A 15,626-nucleotide genomic window follows, 5' to 3' on the forward strand; every position below is an offset into this window, starting at 1 on the left:
TACAAAGGCAAGCCCCATGAGGCCATGGGCAGAAAGAGGGGCTCTCCTGTCACCTGGCCTCAGGGTCTTTGCCTCTGCTCCCCTCCACGTCCCTACCTCTGTCTCCCTCACAGACCTGCCACCTCTATTCTGTGTCCCTCTGGAAGCAGTGGCCATCCCAGTCTAGTCATCTGTGGCCCAAGGCAGGTTCCCATCCCCCAAGGGGCTATGGATGAAGTTTGGTGGACCAGGCAGCCTAGGAGAGGCAGGAAGCCCAAGCTGGAGCTGGGCCCACCAGGATGCCATGGCAGGTGTCCTGGGAAGGGAGTCATGGTTGGTGGAGGAAGAAGCAAGAAGTTGAGGAGGTCCCAGGAGAAGGATGGTGGAGGTGTTGCTGACAGCAAAGTAGAGTGGGCAGGGGTGATAATGTTCTATTTTGGAGCTGTGTGGCTGGAACAGACAGGGCTGTGTGGGAGGTCAGAGGCTGTTCTACCCTGTGTGGCAGAGACAGCAGTGATGGGCAGAGAGCTGATGCAGTGGGTGGGAGACAACAGGAGAGGAGCCCACAGGGGAGCTCTCCCTTCTCCTGGCAGCCACAGCTGCCTGCACCCTCCTGCCCTTTTCCTCCATGCCATGTCCTAAGGGCCCAAACCCACAGTGAAAGCCTTCACTGCCCAGAAGAAAACCAAAGAGCACATATTTCTGTTGGGGTGCGGGCAGACTCCATGGACCCTCAGGGTCTACAGAGTTTCCTGGTCTCAGCCTCCAGACATCTGGAGATTCATAATATCACCTAACCATTCACTAGACATTCCCTGAGCACCTGGTACCAGGATTGGTGCTAGGGGTGGGGTAAGACACAGATCCCAGTTCTTGCATTGCTCACAGGAAGCCAGGCTGACCTAAGTCAGGGAAGGCCAGGCAAGCCTAAGGAGGAACATGGACCATACTTGAGTCAGAAGATGGATTTCTATGGAGGTGACAACTGTGCTGAGACCTGAAGCCCAAGGAGTCCAGAAGGCTGGATGGGAGCTACTGGGGGAAGGGGCCACAACCTTGATAACAGCCAGAGCTATTCCAGCACTTTGGCTCAGTTCCCTCCAGACTGGGCTATGAGCAACTCTGCACCCTGTGCCCTCCATCAGAGGAGCCAGTCCCAGTATATCTGTAAACAAAAGCCATGGGGAACGCACAGCTAATGTAACACCAATGGATAAAGCTGAAAGCTTCTCCTCTAAGATCAGGAACAAGATAAGGATGTCCACTCTCACCACTCTTATTCAATATAGTACCAGAAGCCCTAGCCAAAACAATCAGACAAGAAAAAGAAAAGTCATCCAAACTGGTAGGGAAGAAGTAAAACTATCATTATTTGCAGAGGACATGATACTATATCTGAAAAATCCTAAAGACTTCACCAAACATCTATTAGAACTAATAAATTCAGTAAAGATGCAGGATACAAAATCAATGTACAGAAATTTGGGGTGTTTCTGTATACTAATAATAAAGTAGCAGAATGAGGAATTAGGAAAACAATCCCATTTACAATTACATCAAAAAGAATAAAATACCTAGGAATAAATTTAACCAAGTTGAAAGATGTGTACTCTGAAAACCATAAGACACCGATGAAAGAAATTGAATTGACACAAATAAATGGAAATGTATACTGGAGAAATTTATATTGTTAGATTGGCCATATTTCCCAAAGCAATCTACAGATTCAATGCAACCTCCATCAAAATACGAATAGTATTTTTCACAGAACTAGAACAAATACTCCTAAAATTTGTATGGAACCACAAAAGACCCCAAATATCCAAAGCAACCTTGAGATAGAAGAACAAAGCGGGAGTATCAACACTCCTGGATTTTGAACTCTACTATAGAGCTACAGCAATCAATCAGTATTGTAACAAATATAGACACATAGACCAATGGAATAGAAGAAAGAGTCCAGAAATAACCCCACGCATATATGGTCAATTAGTCTTAATGATCAAGGAGCCAAGCATATACAATGGGGAAAGACAGCCTCTTTAATAACTGCTGTTGGGAAAACTGGACAGCCATATGCAAAGGAATGAAACTGGATCATTGTCTAATGCCATACATGAAAATAAACTCAAGATAGATTGAAGACCTAAGTATAAGACCTGAAACCATAAAATTCCTAAAGGAAAACATAGTCAACTTTGGGATATGAGCTTTAGCAATATTTTTCTGGATCTGTCTCCTCAGGCAAGAGGATCAAAAGCAAAAATAAAGAAGTGGGACTACATCAAACTAAAATAGTTCTGTACAGAAAAGGAAACCAGCAACAGAATGGAAAGGCAACCTACTGAATGGAAGAGAATATTTGCAAATGATACATTTGATAAGGAGCTAATATCCAAAACTTATGAAGAACTCATACAATTCAACACCAATAAACCAAACAGTCCAATTAAGAAATGGGCAGAGGACCTGAATAAACATTTTTCCAAAGACATACATATGCCAACAGGCACAAGAAAAGATGTTCATCATCACTAATTATCAGGGAAATGCAAATCAAAACCACAATGTCACCTCACAGCAGTCAGAATGGCTAATATCAACAAGACGAGACAAGTGCTGGTGAGCTGCACTGTTGCTGGGAATGTAAATTGGTTCAGCCACTGTGGAAAGCAGTGCAGAGATTCCTCAAAAAACTAAAAATAGAAATACCATATGACCCAGTAACTCCACTTTTGGGTTTTTACCTGAAGAAAACCAAAAAACTAACTTGAAAAGAATCTGCACCTTGTATGTTAATTGCAGTGTTATTTACAATAGCCAAGATATGGAAGCAACCGAAATGTCTACTGATATATGAATGGGTAGATATATGAATGGGTAGAGAAGATGTGGTACAAATCTCTGTAGAGGAGATACACTTGATGGAATATTATTCAACCATAAAGAAGAACAAAATCTTGCCAATCACAGCAATATGGATGGACCTAGATGGTATTATGCTAAGTCTAAGTGAACTAAATCAGACAAAGGAAGACAAATACTATGTGACTTCCTTATATGTGGACTCTAAAAAACAAAACAAACATAAATACAGAGATGAAACTGGTGGTTGCCAAAGGGAGGAGGGAGGAGGATGGGTGAAATAGTTGAAAGGAATAAAGGGGTATAAGACAATTATAAAATAAGTTTCACGACTGAAAAGTACAGCATAGGGAATATAGTCAGTAATATTGTAGTAACTTTGTTTGGTGACAGATGGTAAGTACACCTATCATGGTGAGCATTTTGTAATGAATGTAATTGTTGTATCCCTATCTTATACACCTGAAACTAATATAATATTTAATGTCAACAGATTAATAAATTAAGTAAAATGAGTAGCAATAGCAACGACCTAACAAGGTGAAAGCAGTCCCTCCTGGTGGTTTCCCTACAGGGTACACAGCAGACGGCTGTGGCTACCAGGCTACCTCACAATCAACTCCTCTGGCCCTGCCGGACTTCCAAGGCCCTCACCACCCCTCTCTGCTGGGAAATTGTGCAGACAGCACCTAGGAGCATCCAGGGTACTAGCCCACCCCCCATCCATCTGCACATGCCTCCGTCTGCCTATTTAGTCAGAAAAATTAATTAAAATGCTGCAGTGACCCACCTGTGGACATGCCCAGTGACCCTGAACTTGAACTAGTGTGAGGGGGCTTGCTCTGGGCCAGCCTCAGAAGTGGGGCTAGGAGGATGGGAATGGGTGCTGTCAAGAGGTGTGTAATCCAGATGTATTCGTTTCTAGCCCCTGGATGTGTGGGGACCTCTAGGTATGAGGATTCAGCACTTTACAGGTTCTGTACACAGGGCCATCTTGGCCATTTATTCTCCTGGAGGGGGACCCAGACCCCCAGCCTAGTGCCCCATTATCTGCTCTGGGCTCAGCTTGTGCAAAGACCCCCAGCAGGTCCAACCTGGCTATGCCGCCTTCAGGTGTGTGCTGCCTTGGACAGGCTGCTCAGCCATATGGTGCCTCAGTTTCCCCATCTGGGAGGTAGATAATGGTCATACTGTATTGGTTAGGACTCGGTTTCGCTGTATGTATAAGAAACTCCAAATACCAGGGCTTTAATCACATAGAAGCTTATTTCTCCTTGTGTAAGATATGGAGGGGAGGTCTAGGTGCTATGTGGTGCCCCCAAGTTGGGAACCCAGTTGGGTGGGAACCCCACTGGGGCCACCTCATGGACCCCACAGCTCTGGGGAGTGGGTGTCAGCCATGTTCCAGGCAAGGAGGCTGAGATGGACACACATTGTCCCTTAAGTCCAAAACTGCCCCATGATATGGGTTCTGACCCCACCTGGCCACACCTACCAGCAAGTGAGGCTGGGCAAGCAGAAGCCAGCCAGTCTAGATGAGGAAAGTGAGTCAGGGTGGAGAGGCAGGGGTCATTCGGATTCACGCACAGAGCAGGGTCCAGAACCAGTACCTGCCTCCCAGGCCTGTTCCTTTGCCTCCCAGAAGGCCTGCTCTGTGGGGTACCTCACTCTGCATCTCTACATACCAGCCTTTCAGAGCAGGAAAGTCAGGAAGGCTGCAGGCAAGTGGTCGGAGGCCCACCTGCCAGTCTCCCCACTTCACTACAGACACTCCTGCCTTTTGGCTGCAGTAGACGTAGGGCAAAGCAGTAGACACACTGCCGCCCAGAGTGGCATCCAGCCTCCAGCGTGTGTGGGAAGGACCACAGGGTGGGCAAGGCAGGCTGTAGGGACACCCTCAGCCACCAGACCCTCAGAACAACACCCAGGTGTGTGGACAAGCGGCAGACAGTGGATTTCTCTTGCCAGGGTTTATGTCAGCACACTGGAGGGTGGATGGGTGCCTGCCACCCTTCTGGACTTGCAGGCTGAGGCTCTGGAGGGATGGAGCTTCAGGCCAAGCTGGGAAGACAATTCAAACAAAATTCCCTGCCAACACACAAAACCTCTCCACAAAACTCACAAGAAAGAAAATATTTATTGCTGAGTAAGCATTCAACCAGAACTCTGAGCACTCCAGGCAGCCCGCTAAGAGGTTGCAAAGATGGGGTCTTTTTACAGCCAGGTCAACCCGCCATAGGGGGCTGAAAGCAGGACTGTCCTCCCCTGAGACTGGGAGGAGGGAAACAAACTCTAGACTGGAGTGGTGCCCTCACAGATGGCTCCCAGATCTACCATCCTGGACGGTAAAACTGGCAGCATGCTTATTGAGCTTTTTAACAGATCTACACAAGAAGAGGAAAGAACTTGAATTTATAAGTTTTCTAAGGGAAATGCTCAGAGAAAAGGGTGGAGAAAAGTCTGTTTCCTTTTTTGCACCAGGGAATATTAACTATTCCCTTTAATTTCCATTTGTCACAAATTTCCATTTCCCTTTCATTTCCAACCCACCTGCTCCACTGCAAGCCCTGTGGGAGACTCAGCAGGACAGCTGCCCAGCCCCAACCTGGCTCAGTGGCCCTTGTGAGCACTCGAATTTCCCCCTGGTCCCTGAGTTCTGCATTTGCAACCAGCCCCCATGAGGCCCAGGCTGCTGCTGGGGACAAAGCCTCTGCATCCAGGGTCTGTGTGGTGCTGGGAAGACCGGCAGTACTTCCTGTGCACCCTCAGGCTGACTGGAGCTCCTGAGGAGGAGGAGGAAGGGGGCAAGGCTGACAGAGATACCCGAGTCCCAGGAAATTTCGGACACAGGCAAGAGGCTCAGAGACGTGCTCAGGGAGTCCAGCCAAGTGGACTCTGTTAGGGTGCAGGGGGTGACATCTGGAGAGAGTGTCTTAGCTTGGGGGTCCCCTAGAAGCACTGAGGCTTTAGCTTCTAGAAAAGCAGGAAGCCTGGGGCTGCATGTGGTCCCTGGATGAGGCCTCTTTGGGGAAAAACTGGGCAGAGGGGCCCTAGACCCTGAGTCACGCAGCAATGGGACCTGAAGGCGTGTTGGCATCTGCGTCTGTTTCCGCATGGGGGTGCTACCTGCCTATGGCAGGTGGGCCCCTCCCCACCCTCCCAGCCATGCCCACCTGGCTCCACCTGCTTCTACAGAGTTTGGTCTCTGCTCTGTGGACCAGCTCTCTGCTCTCCACAACCACCATGCAGAGACAAGCCACCCAGATGAAAGAGCCTTCCTTTGGACACAACCTGAAGAGAGCACTGGTGTGGTCCCGGCTCCTTGGGTTTGAATTTTTTACCTCCTGGCTCCTCAGAGACAGCGGGCTTGCACACATCACACAGCTAACTCAGCACTGTCCAGTAAAAAGGTCAGGTTGGCCAGAAATGAGAACCAAATACATCATTTAAAATTTACTAGTAGCCACGTTAAGGAAGTAGAAAGAAATAGGTAAAATAACTATTTCCATGCAATCTCATATATTGAAAATACTATCATTTCAACACGTAATCAATGTTCAAATTGTTGAGATATTTTACATTCTTTTTTATACCAAACCTTCAAACTACGGTGTCCAGTTCACACTGGCCATATTCAAGTGCTCAAAAGCCACAGGGGCCAGCAGGGAGCATATTGGGCAATGCAGTCCTGATGCAGCTTCTAGGTCAAACCCCTTCTCTGTGTTGGTCTCTGTCTCTTTTGTCTCCCAAATACACACACAAACTCTAGACTAATGCTATGCAGGGGGGAAGGACATAGTTCACGAGGTGACCACACCCAAAGTGTGAACAGAAAACGTTTTTAAAAGCAGAAGCATGACATGTTCATAGACATAAAATGATCACCTGTCAAAGGCTTTATTTACTTGTTAATTCATGGGGAACCAAGACTGGTTCAGAGGAGGATTCTAAAAGCAGATGAGTGGATGGGGAGTCAGGAGTGCCGGTGGGAGCTCACCAGCTCCTGCGCACAGGACAGGGGAGTTCCTCACCCTCCCACTTGGTATTTGCCTAGCTCTTAGTCATCAACAACATACAGCATTGCAGGAAAGCTCAAAAAGGAGGAAAGGGGTGGAGATCCCACAGAACCTGCCAGGAGGGGCACGGGGCACCCTGGGGAAGACACCTGCAAACTTCTTGGTCCATTTCAGAGTCAACCACTGCTTTTCCCTCTGGAGGCTTGAATTATAAAGTTATCCCTCACTTTTTGAAATCAGTGTAGAATTTTAACACCCACCTGGTTCTGTTCACCCACTGTCCTGGCAGCATGCACGGTTCCAGCGTCCAGGTGGCCTGGGGTGTGTTGGGGTGGGCTGGCAAGAGGCCTGGCCCATTCTCCCAGCACAGCAATCACCCTCAGACCCCCTTGGCTGGCCCCACCCCATCAGTAACAGACAGGCCACCACTGCAGGTCTCGTTCAGAAACAATGTTTATTGGGGTGTCCCCGAGGATCTGGCCCTGGGTCACAGCCACCCCTGGGTCACTCCTCTCTCTCGTCCCCGTGGGTGATGATGTAGCAGAGGGACTTGTAGTCGATGTTTCCTGCCAGGTCCACGGGTGTCAGGGCAAACATCTGCTCCACCTGGGGGCAGCCCCACTCCCAGGTGAGCCCAGCCAGGGAGGCCTGGGGCTGGAGTTCGTGACCTGAGGGAGACTGGGACCCTCACCCCGACCACTGGGGCTGTACTCTGGCCCTTGGCTTTTTCTGCCCAAAACCGCTAGTTAATGGTTTTCTGTTGCCTGACTCTGGGAAGACTGGGGGGCAGGGGCATGAGTGGGCCATGGATTGAAGGGCCCACCCTGGCCAGGGTATACTGCCTGCTCTTCTCTGTGCCACCCCCAATGTGTACGAGCCTCTTCCAGGTGCTGGGTGTGTGTGATGCTTCCCCCAAAACCCAGGGCTCAGCACACACAGCCCTCCCAGCCTGGCACCTCACCCAGACAACTGCCTCTGAGAGGGCAGTGGGTTCCCAAGGCCTCGCATGCCCTGCAGGGTGAGGGCCCTGCAAAGGGGCCAGGGAAGGGTGTGGAAGTCCACAGGGGGTCCTTACCTCAGCCAGAGAGAATTTGTCTGCCTGGGTCATGAGAAGCTGCTTGAACCTGTGGGGGATGGGGAGCAGGGGGAGAGCCTGGGGGAGGCAGCCACGCCCCCAGAGCAGAGGGGGCCAAGGGCAAGCGGCCCCCCTGCTCATGCATAGTGCCCCTGTCCCCATCCCAGGCTCCACTTACTCCTCCTTGCTCACCACGCCCTTGCCGCTGGGGTCAAACACACGGAAGGCACTCAGGATGGCTTCCTCAGGGTCTGTCCCTGGGAGGCCAAGGGAGCCAGGTGAGCTCACGTTCCAGCCTGCCCAGCCCGACCCAGCAGGAACCCAGGGTGCAGGGGACCTCCACATTCCAGGAGCAGTGGGAGGGTGCTCCCCAATATACAGTGACTCTTGGGGCTCAAGGGGTCACCATCTGTTGTCGTTCTGAGGTAGGCAGGCCTGGCTGGGAGACCTGGATTTGATCTCCCATTTCCCAACCCAAAGTGACCAGTGGGGTGACCAATGCCCATGAGTCTGGGTGTGTGAGCAAAGGCCAGGTGAGAGCTGGACAGGGCCCAGGTAGGATCCAGGTGGGGTCCAGGAGGGGTTCAGATGGGGCCCAGGTGGGGTTCAGGTGGGGTCCAGGAGGGGTTCAGATGGGGTCCAGGTGGGATCCAGGAGGGGTTCAGATCAGCCCAGGTGGGGTTCAGATAGGGCCCAGGTAGGGCCCAGGTGGGGTCCAGATGGGGTCCAGGCAGAGTTCAGATGGGATTTGGGCAGAGCTTAAGCTTGCTGTCCTGCCGGGGCATCCAGCCTGCCCAGGCTTACCATTCAGCTTTTCACCAAAGAGTGTGAGGAAGACTGTGAAATTAATGGGGCCCTTCCCCTCCTGCAGCATGGCATCCAGCTCCTCCTCAGGGACACCCACCTTCCCTGTGGAGAGGCACAAGATGGCCTCAGGGACCCTGGGCATTCCTAAGCAGGCCCCAAGCTGCCCTCCCTCCTCCCCAGTGGCAGCTCTGGGGAGTGAAGGGTGGAGTGGATGGATGGTGTGACAAGAGGGTTGGGGTGGGAGGTGACAGGGGAGGGAGGTGTGAGCCACTGGAAGGGAAGGCAGGGCCTGACCCACAGAGTAGGCCTGTTCTTGCCCAGCAACTCTGAGCAGGGCCTCTGCAGGAGCAGGGCAGACGGCGGGCACTCACCCAGCTGGGAGTAGGTCTCCTGAAGGTCCAGCTTGCAGATGATGCCATCGCGGTTTTGGTCTATGCAGCTGAAGGCCTGTGCAGTGGGAGGCCAGTCTCCTGGAGGGAGCAGCTCCCACCCCAGGAAGATGGGAGATGGGGGAGTTCTGGGGACTGTGAGGAGCAAGGACAGGGACGAGGACCACTGACCAACAGAGAAGAGGGGTGCAGGCAGGGCATGGTGCCAGGATGGATCCCAGACTGTGGGGGACACTCACTTCCTTGAATTCCTGGATCTGGGCTTGCTCGAACATGGAGAACACATTGGAAGAGCCACGTTGGGCCTGCTTGGTGGCTGTGGCCTTGCCCCGGTTCCCCGCCTTCCTGCTGGCCTGCAACACTGGGGGTGGGCTGGGGTCCTCTTCCCGGCTCCCCGAAGACTCCCCCCATGCATTCCCCAGAACATTTCCAGGAGAGCCTGTGTCTGGGTCCTCTTCCTAGTCCTGCAGCTCACCCCCTCTGGGCCCAAAGCAGGCACACAAGTCACTGTCTGCTCCCCCAACCTGAAGCACAGCACCTGGGAAGCCGTTGGCCTGGTGCCCCTCACCCGGCACTCACCATCTCTGCAGCAGCCTAGTCACTGCGAGGGGCCCACAGTCCCCATTATTAAGTCTCAGCCTTATCACCTGGAGCACCAAATAAGGACAGGAGAAGAACACAGGCCCAAACTTGGCAGCCCTGTCTGGGCTGGGGGAAGACAGGGCCCCAGGCAGACACCAGCCACATTCCTGATGACCTTCAGGCCCCCAGCGTGTAGCATCCGGGTGTCCACCCACCTGGCAGCAGCGGGTGCAAATGCCTCCCAAAGGCCAAGCAGGCCTATGCTCCTTATCACTCTGCCTGCCAAATGAGGGGCACCCACTGAACAGGGGCCCTGTTACCTCTGACTGACTGTCCTGCAGAGCCAGCCCAGAAGAACCTACCTGGCCTGAGAACAGTTAGGACAAGGGCAAGTCCCGAGCCTCCACTGCACTTGGGAGGGCAGAGAGTGGCTCTGACGGTGGTCTCTAGCCTGAGACCCCCAGGGATTCCCAGAGGTTTTGGTGAAGAGGCTTGGCCCTGGCTTCTAATCAGAGGCAGAGGCAGCCCTAAGCTGGCTATTACCACAAACAGAACCTGCATGTTCTGCTTTTGGAGCATGGAGCACTACCCAGACCCTAAACAGCCCCTTAAACTCCTGTGAAAGTGGGTCATGGGCCCTCATGGGGACTCAGCCATGGAGTGAGGGGCCCAGGCACCCTTGGCTGTCCTGCGGCAGCAGCCTCCCAGTCTCCTTGCAGGTCCAGGGCAAAGAGGGGCTGGGGGCTCGGGACTTTCTAGAACAGAAGGGGTGGGCCACTGGCTGCCCCCTGTCCCAGCTCTGCAGCCCCACAGCCCTGTGGGTGAGGAACACAGAGAGCCCAGCTGGTAGAGCAGGGAGGGCTTCCCGTCCATGGCCCAGTGCCCTTCTGTATAACAAGGAAGGATTTTATAACATGGCCGTTACTCTCCTGAAAATAAATTCATAGTACATATAACAGAGAATCTGAAAAAAATCATACAAATGCCCTGAACTGTAACAAGGGACAAGCAGGAAGTAACCTGTATTAAAATGAGATTCAGCATGTGAGCAGTGATGATGAAGTAATGGGATACTTACACAAGCTTCTGATGCATGAATACAATTCAGGAGCACAGAGAAGGTGAGAGGCAGTCCCACCTGAGACACACCAGAGAAAGAACATCCAGGCAGGGTGAGACTGCTTCAGATTGCCAGTCTCTGTGGGTTCTACACAAAACACCGTCAGCCCAGGTTTGACAGGAAGTCTCTCTCACTGATAAGTGAACATATGCTGAAGTCATACAGTGTGTGCTTGCATGCAACCGTGTCCATGTGGGACAGCGCACTAGGCCCCCAGCCTGGCTGTAGAAGTGCCACAACATAGGCCCACCACCCAACAGCATCTGGAAGGACCTCGGAAATGACATGACTTCATGTATCCCTGACCCTCAGGCACTGCCCTTGTGGCTCCAAGGTATTCCTGCTGAGACCAACCTGCAGCAGGACAAGCCCCTAGACATCAGTCTCAATCCATGGACCCCCCACTCCTTCCCAGACACTCCTGGGGACTTCTGGAGACCTGAGCTACTGAGCAATTAGAAACCAGTAGACCCACCATCTGCATCCCACAGGCAGTCTCACCCCACCCACCCAGGCCACCCCATTTCTGTTTCTACAGCCTGTTCTGTTGCTCAGCACAGCCCAGAGTAGCTGGGCTAAGGGCATGGTGAATTCCAAGACATGCCTAAGCCTGAAAGCATCCTTGTGCGCATGAGCATGTCTATATACTGTCCCATAGTCCTTGTGCACAGAGGTCAAAGAATGGTGGACAAGGCCATGCTCTAGCCTTTTTTAAACTTTTAATTAAAAAAATACCTCACAGTCCTATCCACGGTGACCATGGAGAGGATGGTGTGGTACATGGGGATCTGGGGAGCAAAGAGGGGCCCAGGTGGTCCCTTGGGCACAAGCTGTGCTGCCCTGGGTATCTTTCTGCCATGGGAGCCCATTACATCCTGGAGGTGCTCCCAGGCCTGCCTGGGGGTTGGGGGGGGCTTCTGCTGTTCCAGGGTCCCCCAGGGCAGGAGCTTTGGAGGCTTGGTCTCCTGAAATGGCAGTATGGGAGGGAAAAGGGACTGCCATCTCCAGTCCTCCGGGTACCTGCAGCCTCCACTTCCAACGACTACATGAGGCAAGCAAGCAGCTGCCCCCCACCCCCTGGGGAATGCTAGGTCTGGCACCAGGGATGGTGAGGGGGCTGCTGCCTCTGTGCTTGTTGAATTCCCAGGGAGGCCAGGCCACAACAGGGTCCAGAGAGCACCCCCTTTCCGGAGTTGCTGCCCAGGTGTGGCCAAGCCAGGCTGAAAGCATCAGGAGGCAGGCACAAAGTCCTGACTGGGCAACTCTCTTCTGGGTCCTTGATTCCAGCAAGAAAGGTGAGGGGCTTTGGGGCTCTCCATTCCTGTCCATCTCAGCTCCCATCCCAGTCAAGGCTCTAGGGCTGTTCCATCAACTGCGTTTGAGAGAAGAGGACTGCCGGGAGCCTTTCCCCACGTTCCAGCAGTGGTATCAGGGATGGGAGGCGCCCAGGGTCCTTAAGAGGAGAAGCCTCCAGACCGGGCCAGGCTGGGAGAGCCTGCAGGGAGCGTGTCCTCTGAAGCCCAGGTCCAGCGGCCGGCGGTCTGCAGCGCTCCACGTGGCCTGTGATCTCACTGGCCCAGCATGCAGGCCTTCTTACAGGCCACCGCAGAAACCAGGGCCGCGCCCCGGCCACTGCCCTCCTCGGACTCGATGAAGGTGATCTCGCAGCTGGGCGTCAGCCTGCGCACGCTGGAGTGGAACCGCTCCTTGAAGCTGGGGGGAGAAACAGCGGCGCTGCGACGCTTCTCACACGGCCTCCCCAGCCCACCGCCAGGGCCGGGCGCAAGCCCAGAACCGCGTCCCCTGCCTCTGGGGCAGCGCGCGGCGAGTGAAGCCCCTAGGCACGCGGAGGACGCTGTCCGGGCCGCACCCGACGGCGGGGCTCACCTGGGGTGCAGCTTGTACACCGAGCCGTCCACGCCCACGGTGATGCGCATCACGTCCTCACTGCGGTTCTCCCGCATGCGGTTGATGACGCCCGCCAGCCCCGCGGCGCACATGCGCGCAGCGCGCGTGGACACGCTCTCGCAGGCGCGGCGCACCAGGTCACAGTCGGCGGCCGAGGCGCGCAGCCCCAGCGTGCTTAGGATGTTGTAGATCTGCTTGCGGTCGCCCGAGTCGCTGCGGGGGGGCGGGCGGCGTCGCTGGAGGATCGCAGACCGGCCGGCCGGCCCGACCCCACTGCGGCGGCCTTGTCCCTCCCGCTGCCCACCGCAGCAGCCCTGCACAACGCCGGGACTCGGGCTCCAGGGGTAGCTGTCCTGCCCGCAAGGCCCGGCAGGCACCAAAGCCCAGGGCTGAGCGCTCTAACGGGGGCGACGCTCTCGCGCCTCATGCTGTTGCGTGGGTGAGGTGACGACGTCCACGCGGATGGGGAGCCACGGGAGGGACAAGCGGGCTCAGTCAGTTGCCCAGAGGCGGACTCCACTGTGGGCCCCCAGTCCCGCCCGCAGCCCTGCCCTCGGTGCCCCATCCCTGTGCCTGGACCCCGCCTGAGCCCCGCCCCCACCTCCCACAGGCTTTCACCCCCGCCCCAGGACCGAGCCCCGCCCCGAGTTCTGCCCGGGGCGCCCCACCAGGGTACCACTCCCCCGCAGCTGCCTCACTCCCGCCCTGAACCTGGCCCAGCCCCACCACACGTGGAGCCCGGGCCCCTCCCCGTGCACAATGCCCCACCCCTGCGCACGCCCGCTGTACGCTACTTGCGCCCGCGCACCTCTCCACCTGCGACACGAAGCGTGTTTCGAAGGCACCGCGCGTGCGCAGCTGCTCCGAGGCCGCCCCGTGGAAGAGCAGGTTTTCGTCCACGAGCTTGAGCAGCACGAGCCTCACCAGCTCGCCCATGTATTTGCCGCCGATGAGCTTCTCGTACCTGGATGGAGGGCAGCTGGTCAGCCCCAGCAGGCCTGGGAGGGGCCTCCGCTGCACCAGGGAGGTCCCCACACACCTCTGCCACCATCGCGGCCACGAGGAGGTGCGTGAGGCACTGTGACACCCCTCGGCAAACCTGGGCTCGTGCTGTTCCCTCATTTGTCCGCCTTGCTTTAAGCCCTCCCAGAATAGGAACGAACTTTGGTGCCCCGAGAGCAGGCCCGGCTTTTCCACTGGGCCTTGGGCAGACCTTCAGAGACCTTCCTTCTGACGGGCCCTCCCACGGCTGCGAGGTGGGGTGCTGTTCTCATCGCCTATTTATGGCTGGGAACACTAAGGCTCAGAGAGACTAGTGGCCGGCTTGGCCATGCCTCTGCAGCCCACAGGGGGCCCATGTGCTCTTGGAATCCACCAGTTGCACCTTGGTGCTCAGCAGACGCGGACCTCTGTATTCTCATCTTGAAGCACATTGAGCACCACTGCCCAGTCGCGACCTGTGAGTCGGGGGAAGCTAAGGAAGGGATTGGCGCATGCCAGGCACACGGTCAACAAAGGTCAGCAGTGGCTCAGGAGCTCGGAGGGTGCTTCTCAAGTGGTGTTCTGCCAACGCGTTTTCTTCCACAAAATACCACTGCACTTTGGGGAGCTCTGGGTTAAGCCCAGCTAACGTTGCTGAGGCTGTCAGAGCCTTCCTATGCCCGGTCACCTGTCTGTAGCGGGGAGGTTCCGGCTCATCTAAGGACTCATCTAAGGGCACCCCCTCTTTTTGAGGACTGAATATCTGACTGTTGTCAGTTAGAGTTCACAGAGGGGCAGGACATGCGATGAGCTGAGAGAAGATGCGGGCCAGCTTTCAGAGAGGCTGTCAGTTTTCCCAGAGCTGTTTGAAAACAAGCCCATTGTCTGGGTGCAGGGAGGCAGTGCTTACAGCTGCTGGCCTGGGTTCAGCGAGTTCTCATCCACCACGCGGTCGTACTCCAGCAGAAACTCGTCTAGCTCGCCCGAGTCCCCAAAGGCGCCCCACTCGGTGTTGACGCACATACGGCCCTCATCCCCTTCCACCAGCTCCACATTCTGCATCTCCTCCATGTAGCAGGCATTGCAGCCTGTGCCTGCCGGGTGTGGGGGGGGCACCAGCATCAGGCCCACCTCCTGCCTGCAAGAAGCCCTATGCCCCTGTCTTCCCAGCTTCCGAGCTCCTTCCACACCCACTGTGTGAAGGGTGTCCTTGAATCAGTCAGAGGCATGGAAAGGGCTGCTCCCAGGCCTAGAAAACCTGGGTTTGCTGGGTGACCTCAGGTAGTGACCCACCTCTCTGGGCTCCTCCTTTGACCCAAGAGGGGAGAGTAACACCTCCTTCCCTTATCTGGGTAGTTGGGAGGATTGGCTGTCAAAGGGCTTTGCCAGCTAGAGGTAAGTGTGGGGTGTTAGGACTTCTTCGTGCCTATGCACCACCCTTGTTTTCTGGCACTTTCCATGCATGTGTTGGAGCTTCTCTGCACTGTGCCCCATTTCCAGGGGGCGCCAGAGATGAGGCACAGTGTGGACCCCAGGAAGCAGCCCCCAGGCTCCTGCAGACGGGACAGGCTATGGAATTTGCAGTTTGCAGGGTCCCATGCAAAGTGACAACGTGGCATGTTTTGTTCACCAAGAGTTTCAAAATCATCAAGAGTTTCAAAATCATGACAATAGAGTGTCAATCTAAGCATGAGTGCATGGGTTGCACGCTGTGATGCCATCGACGGCAGCAACCCAGATGCTGGCCCAGAGCCTGCTGCAAGTCCGGCACCAGTGAAAGCCACCTTTCCAATTTTTTGTGGAGAAAAAAACAAATCCAGATTTGGATGTGAATTCACCCAATTTTTAGATCTTGGTAATTATTATAAACATATTTAAGCGCTGGGCAGAGTAACCAAGAGTGT

At 54.5% G+C, this 15,626-nt stretch overlaps 2 protein-coding genes across 3 annotated transcripts in view; both read right to left on the reverse strand.

Moving 5' to 3' along the window:
* Positions 1-7,296: 7,296 nt before the first annotated feature.
* Positions 7,297-9,827, reverse strand: MYL7 (myosin light chain 7). 2 transcript variants are annotated; one of them, XM_036910260.2, is made up of 7 exons: positions 9,711-9,827; positions 9,371-9,484; positions 9,114-9,189; positions 8,740-8,844; positions 8,114-8,192; positions 7,936-7,984; positions 7,297-7,466 (listed from the first exon to the last, which is right to left on the reverse strand). In XM_036910260.2, the coding sequence occupies exons 1-7, from the start codon at positions 9,711-9,713 to the stop codon at positions 7,365-7,367; spliced, it is 528 nt and encodes a 175-aa protein (XP_036766155.1). In that variant the 5' UTR covers positions 9,714-9,827; the 3' UTR covers positions 7,297-7,364. The 2 variants fall into 2 exon arrangements, with proteins under 2 accessions (XP_036766155.1, XP_057361274.1); XM_057505291.1 differs by having other exon boundaries at positions 7,297-7,528.
* Positions 9,828-9,954: 127 nt separating this feature from the next.
* The window catches only part of GCK (glucokinase), a 70,672-nt gene continuing 65,000 nt past the window's right edge, over positions 9,955-15,626 (reverse strand). Inside the window, exons 7-10 of the mRNA XM_036910258.2 lie at positions 14,633-14,816; positions 13,550-13,705; positions 12,721-12,954; positions 9,955-12,546 (exon numbers count right to left, since the gene is read on the reverse strand). Coding sequence (XP_036766153.1) covers positions 12,402-12,546; positions 12,721-12,954; positions 13,550-13,705; positions 14,633-14,816 — 719 coding nt within the window. The 3' untranslated portion in view covers positions 9,955-12,401. The remainder of the gene's footprint in view (positions 12,547-12,720; positions 12,955-13,549; positions 13,706-14,632; positions 14,817-15,626) is intronic.

The sequence above is a fragment of the Manis pentadactyla genome, chromosome 7, assembly GCF_030020395.1.
Source record: "Manis pentadactyla isolate mManPen7 chromosome 7, mManPen7.hap1, whole genome shotgun sequence".
Classification (NCBI taxonomy): domain Eukaryota; kingdom Metazoa; phylum Chordata; class Mammalia; order Pholidota; family Manidae; genus Manis; species Manis pentadactyla.

Coding starts and splice junctions, on each gene's coding strand:
- MYL7 (XM_036910260.2), bottom strand. Junction 9,190..9,370: donor AGATCCAGGAATTCAAGGAA/GTGAGTGTCCCC, acceptor CCCACTGCACAG/GCCTTCAGCTGCATAGACCA. Junction 7,985..8,113: donor GGCGTGGTGAGCAAGGAGGA/GTAAGTGGAGCC, acceptor CATCCCCCACAG/GTTCAAGCAGCTTCTCATGA.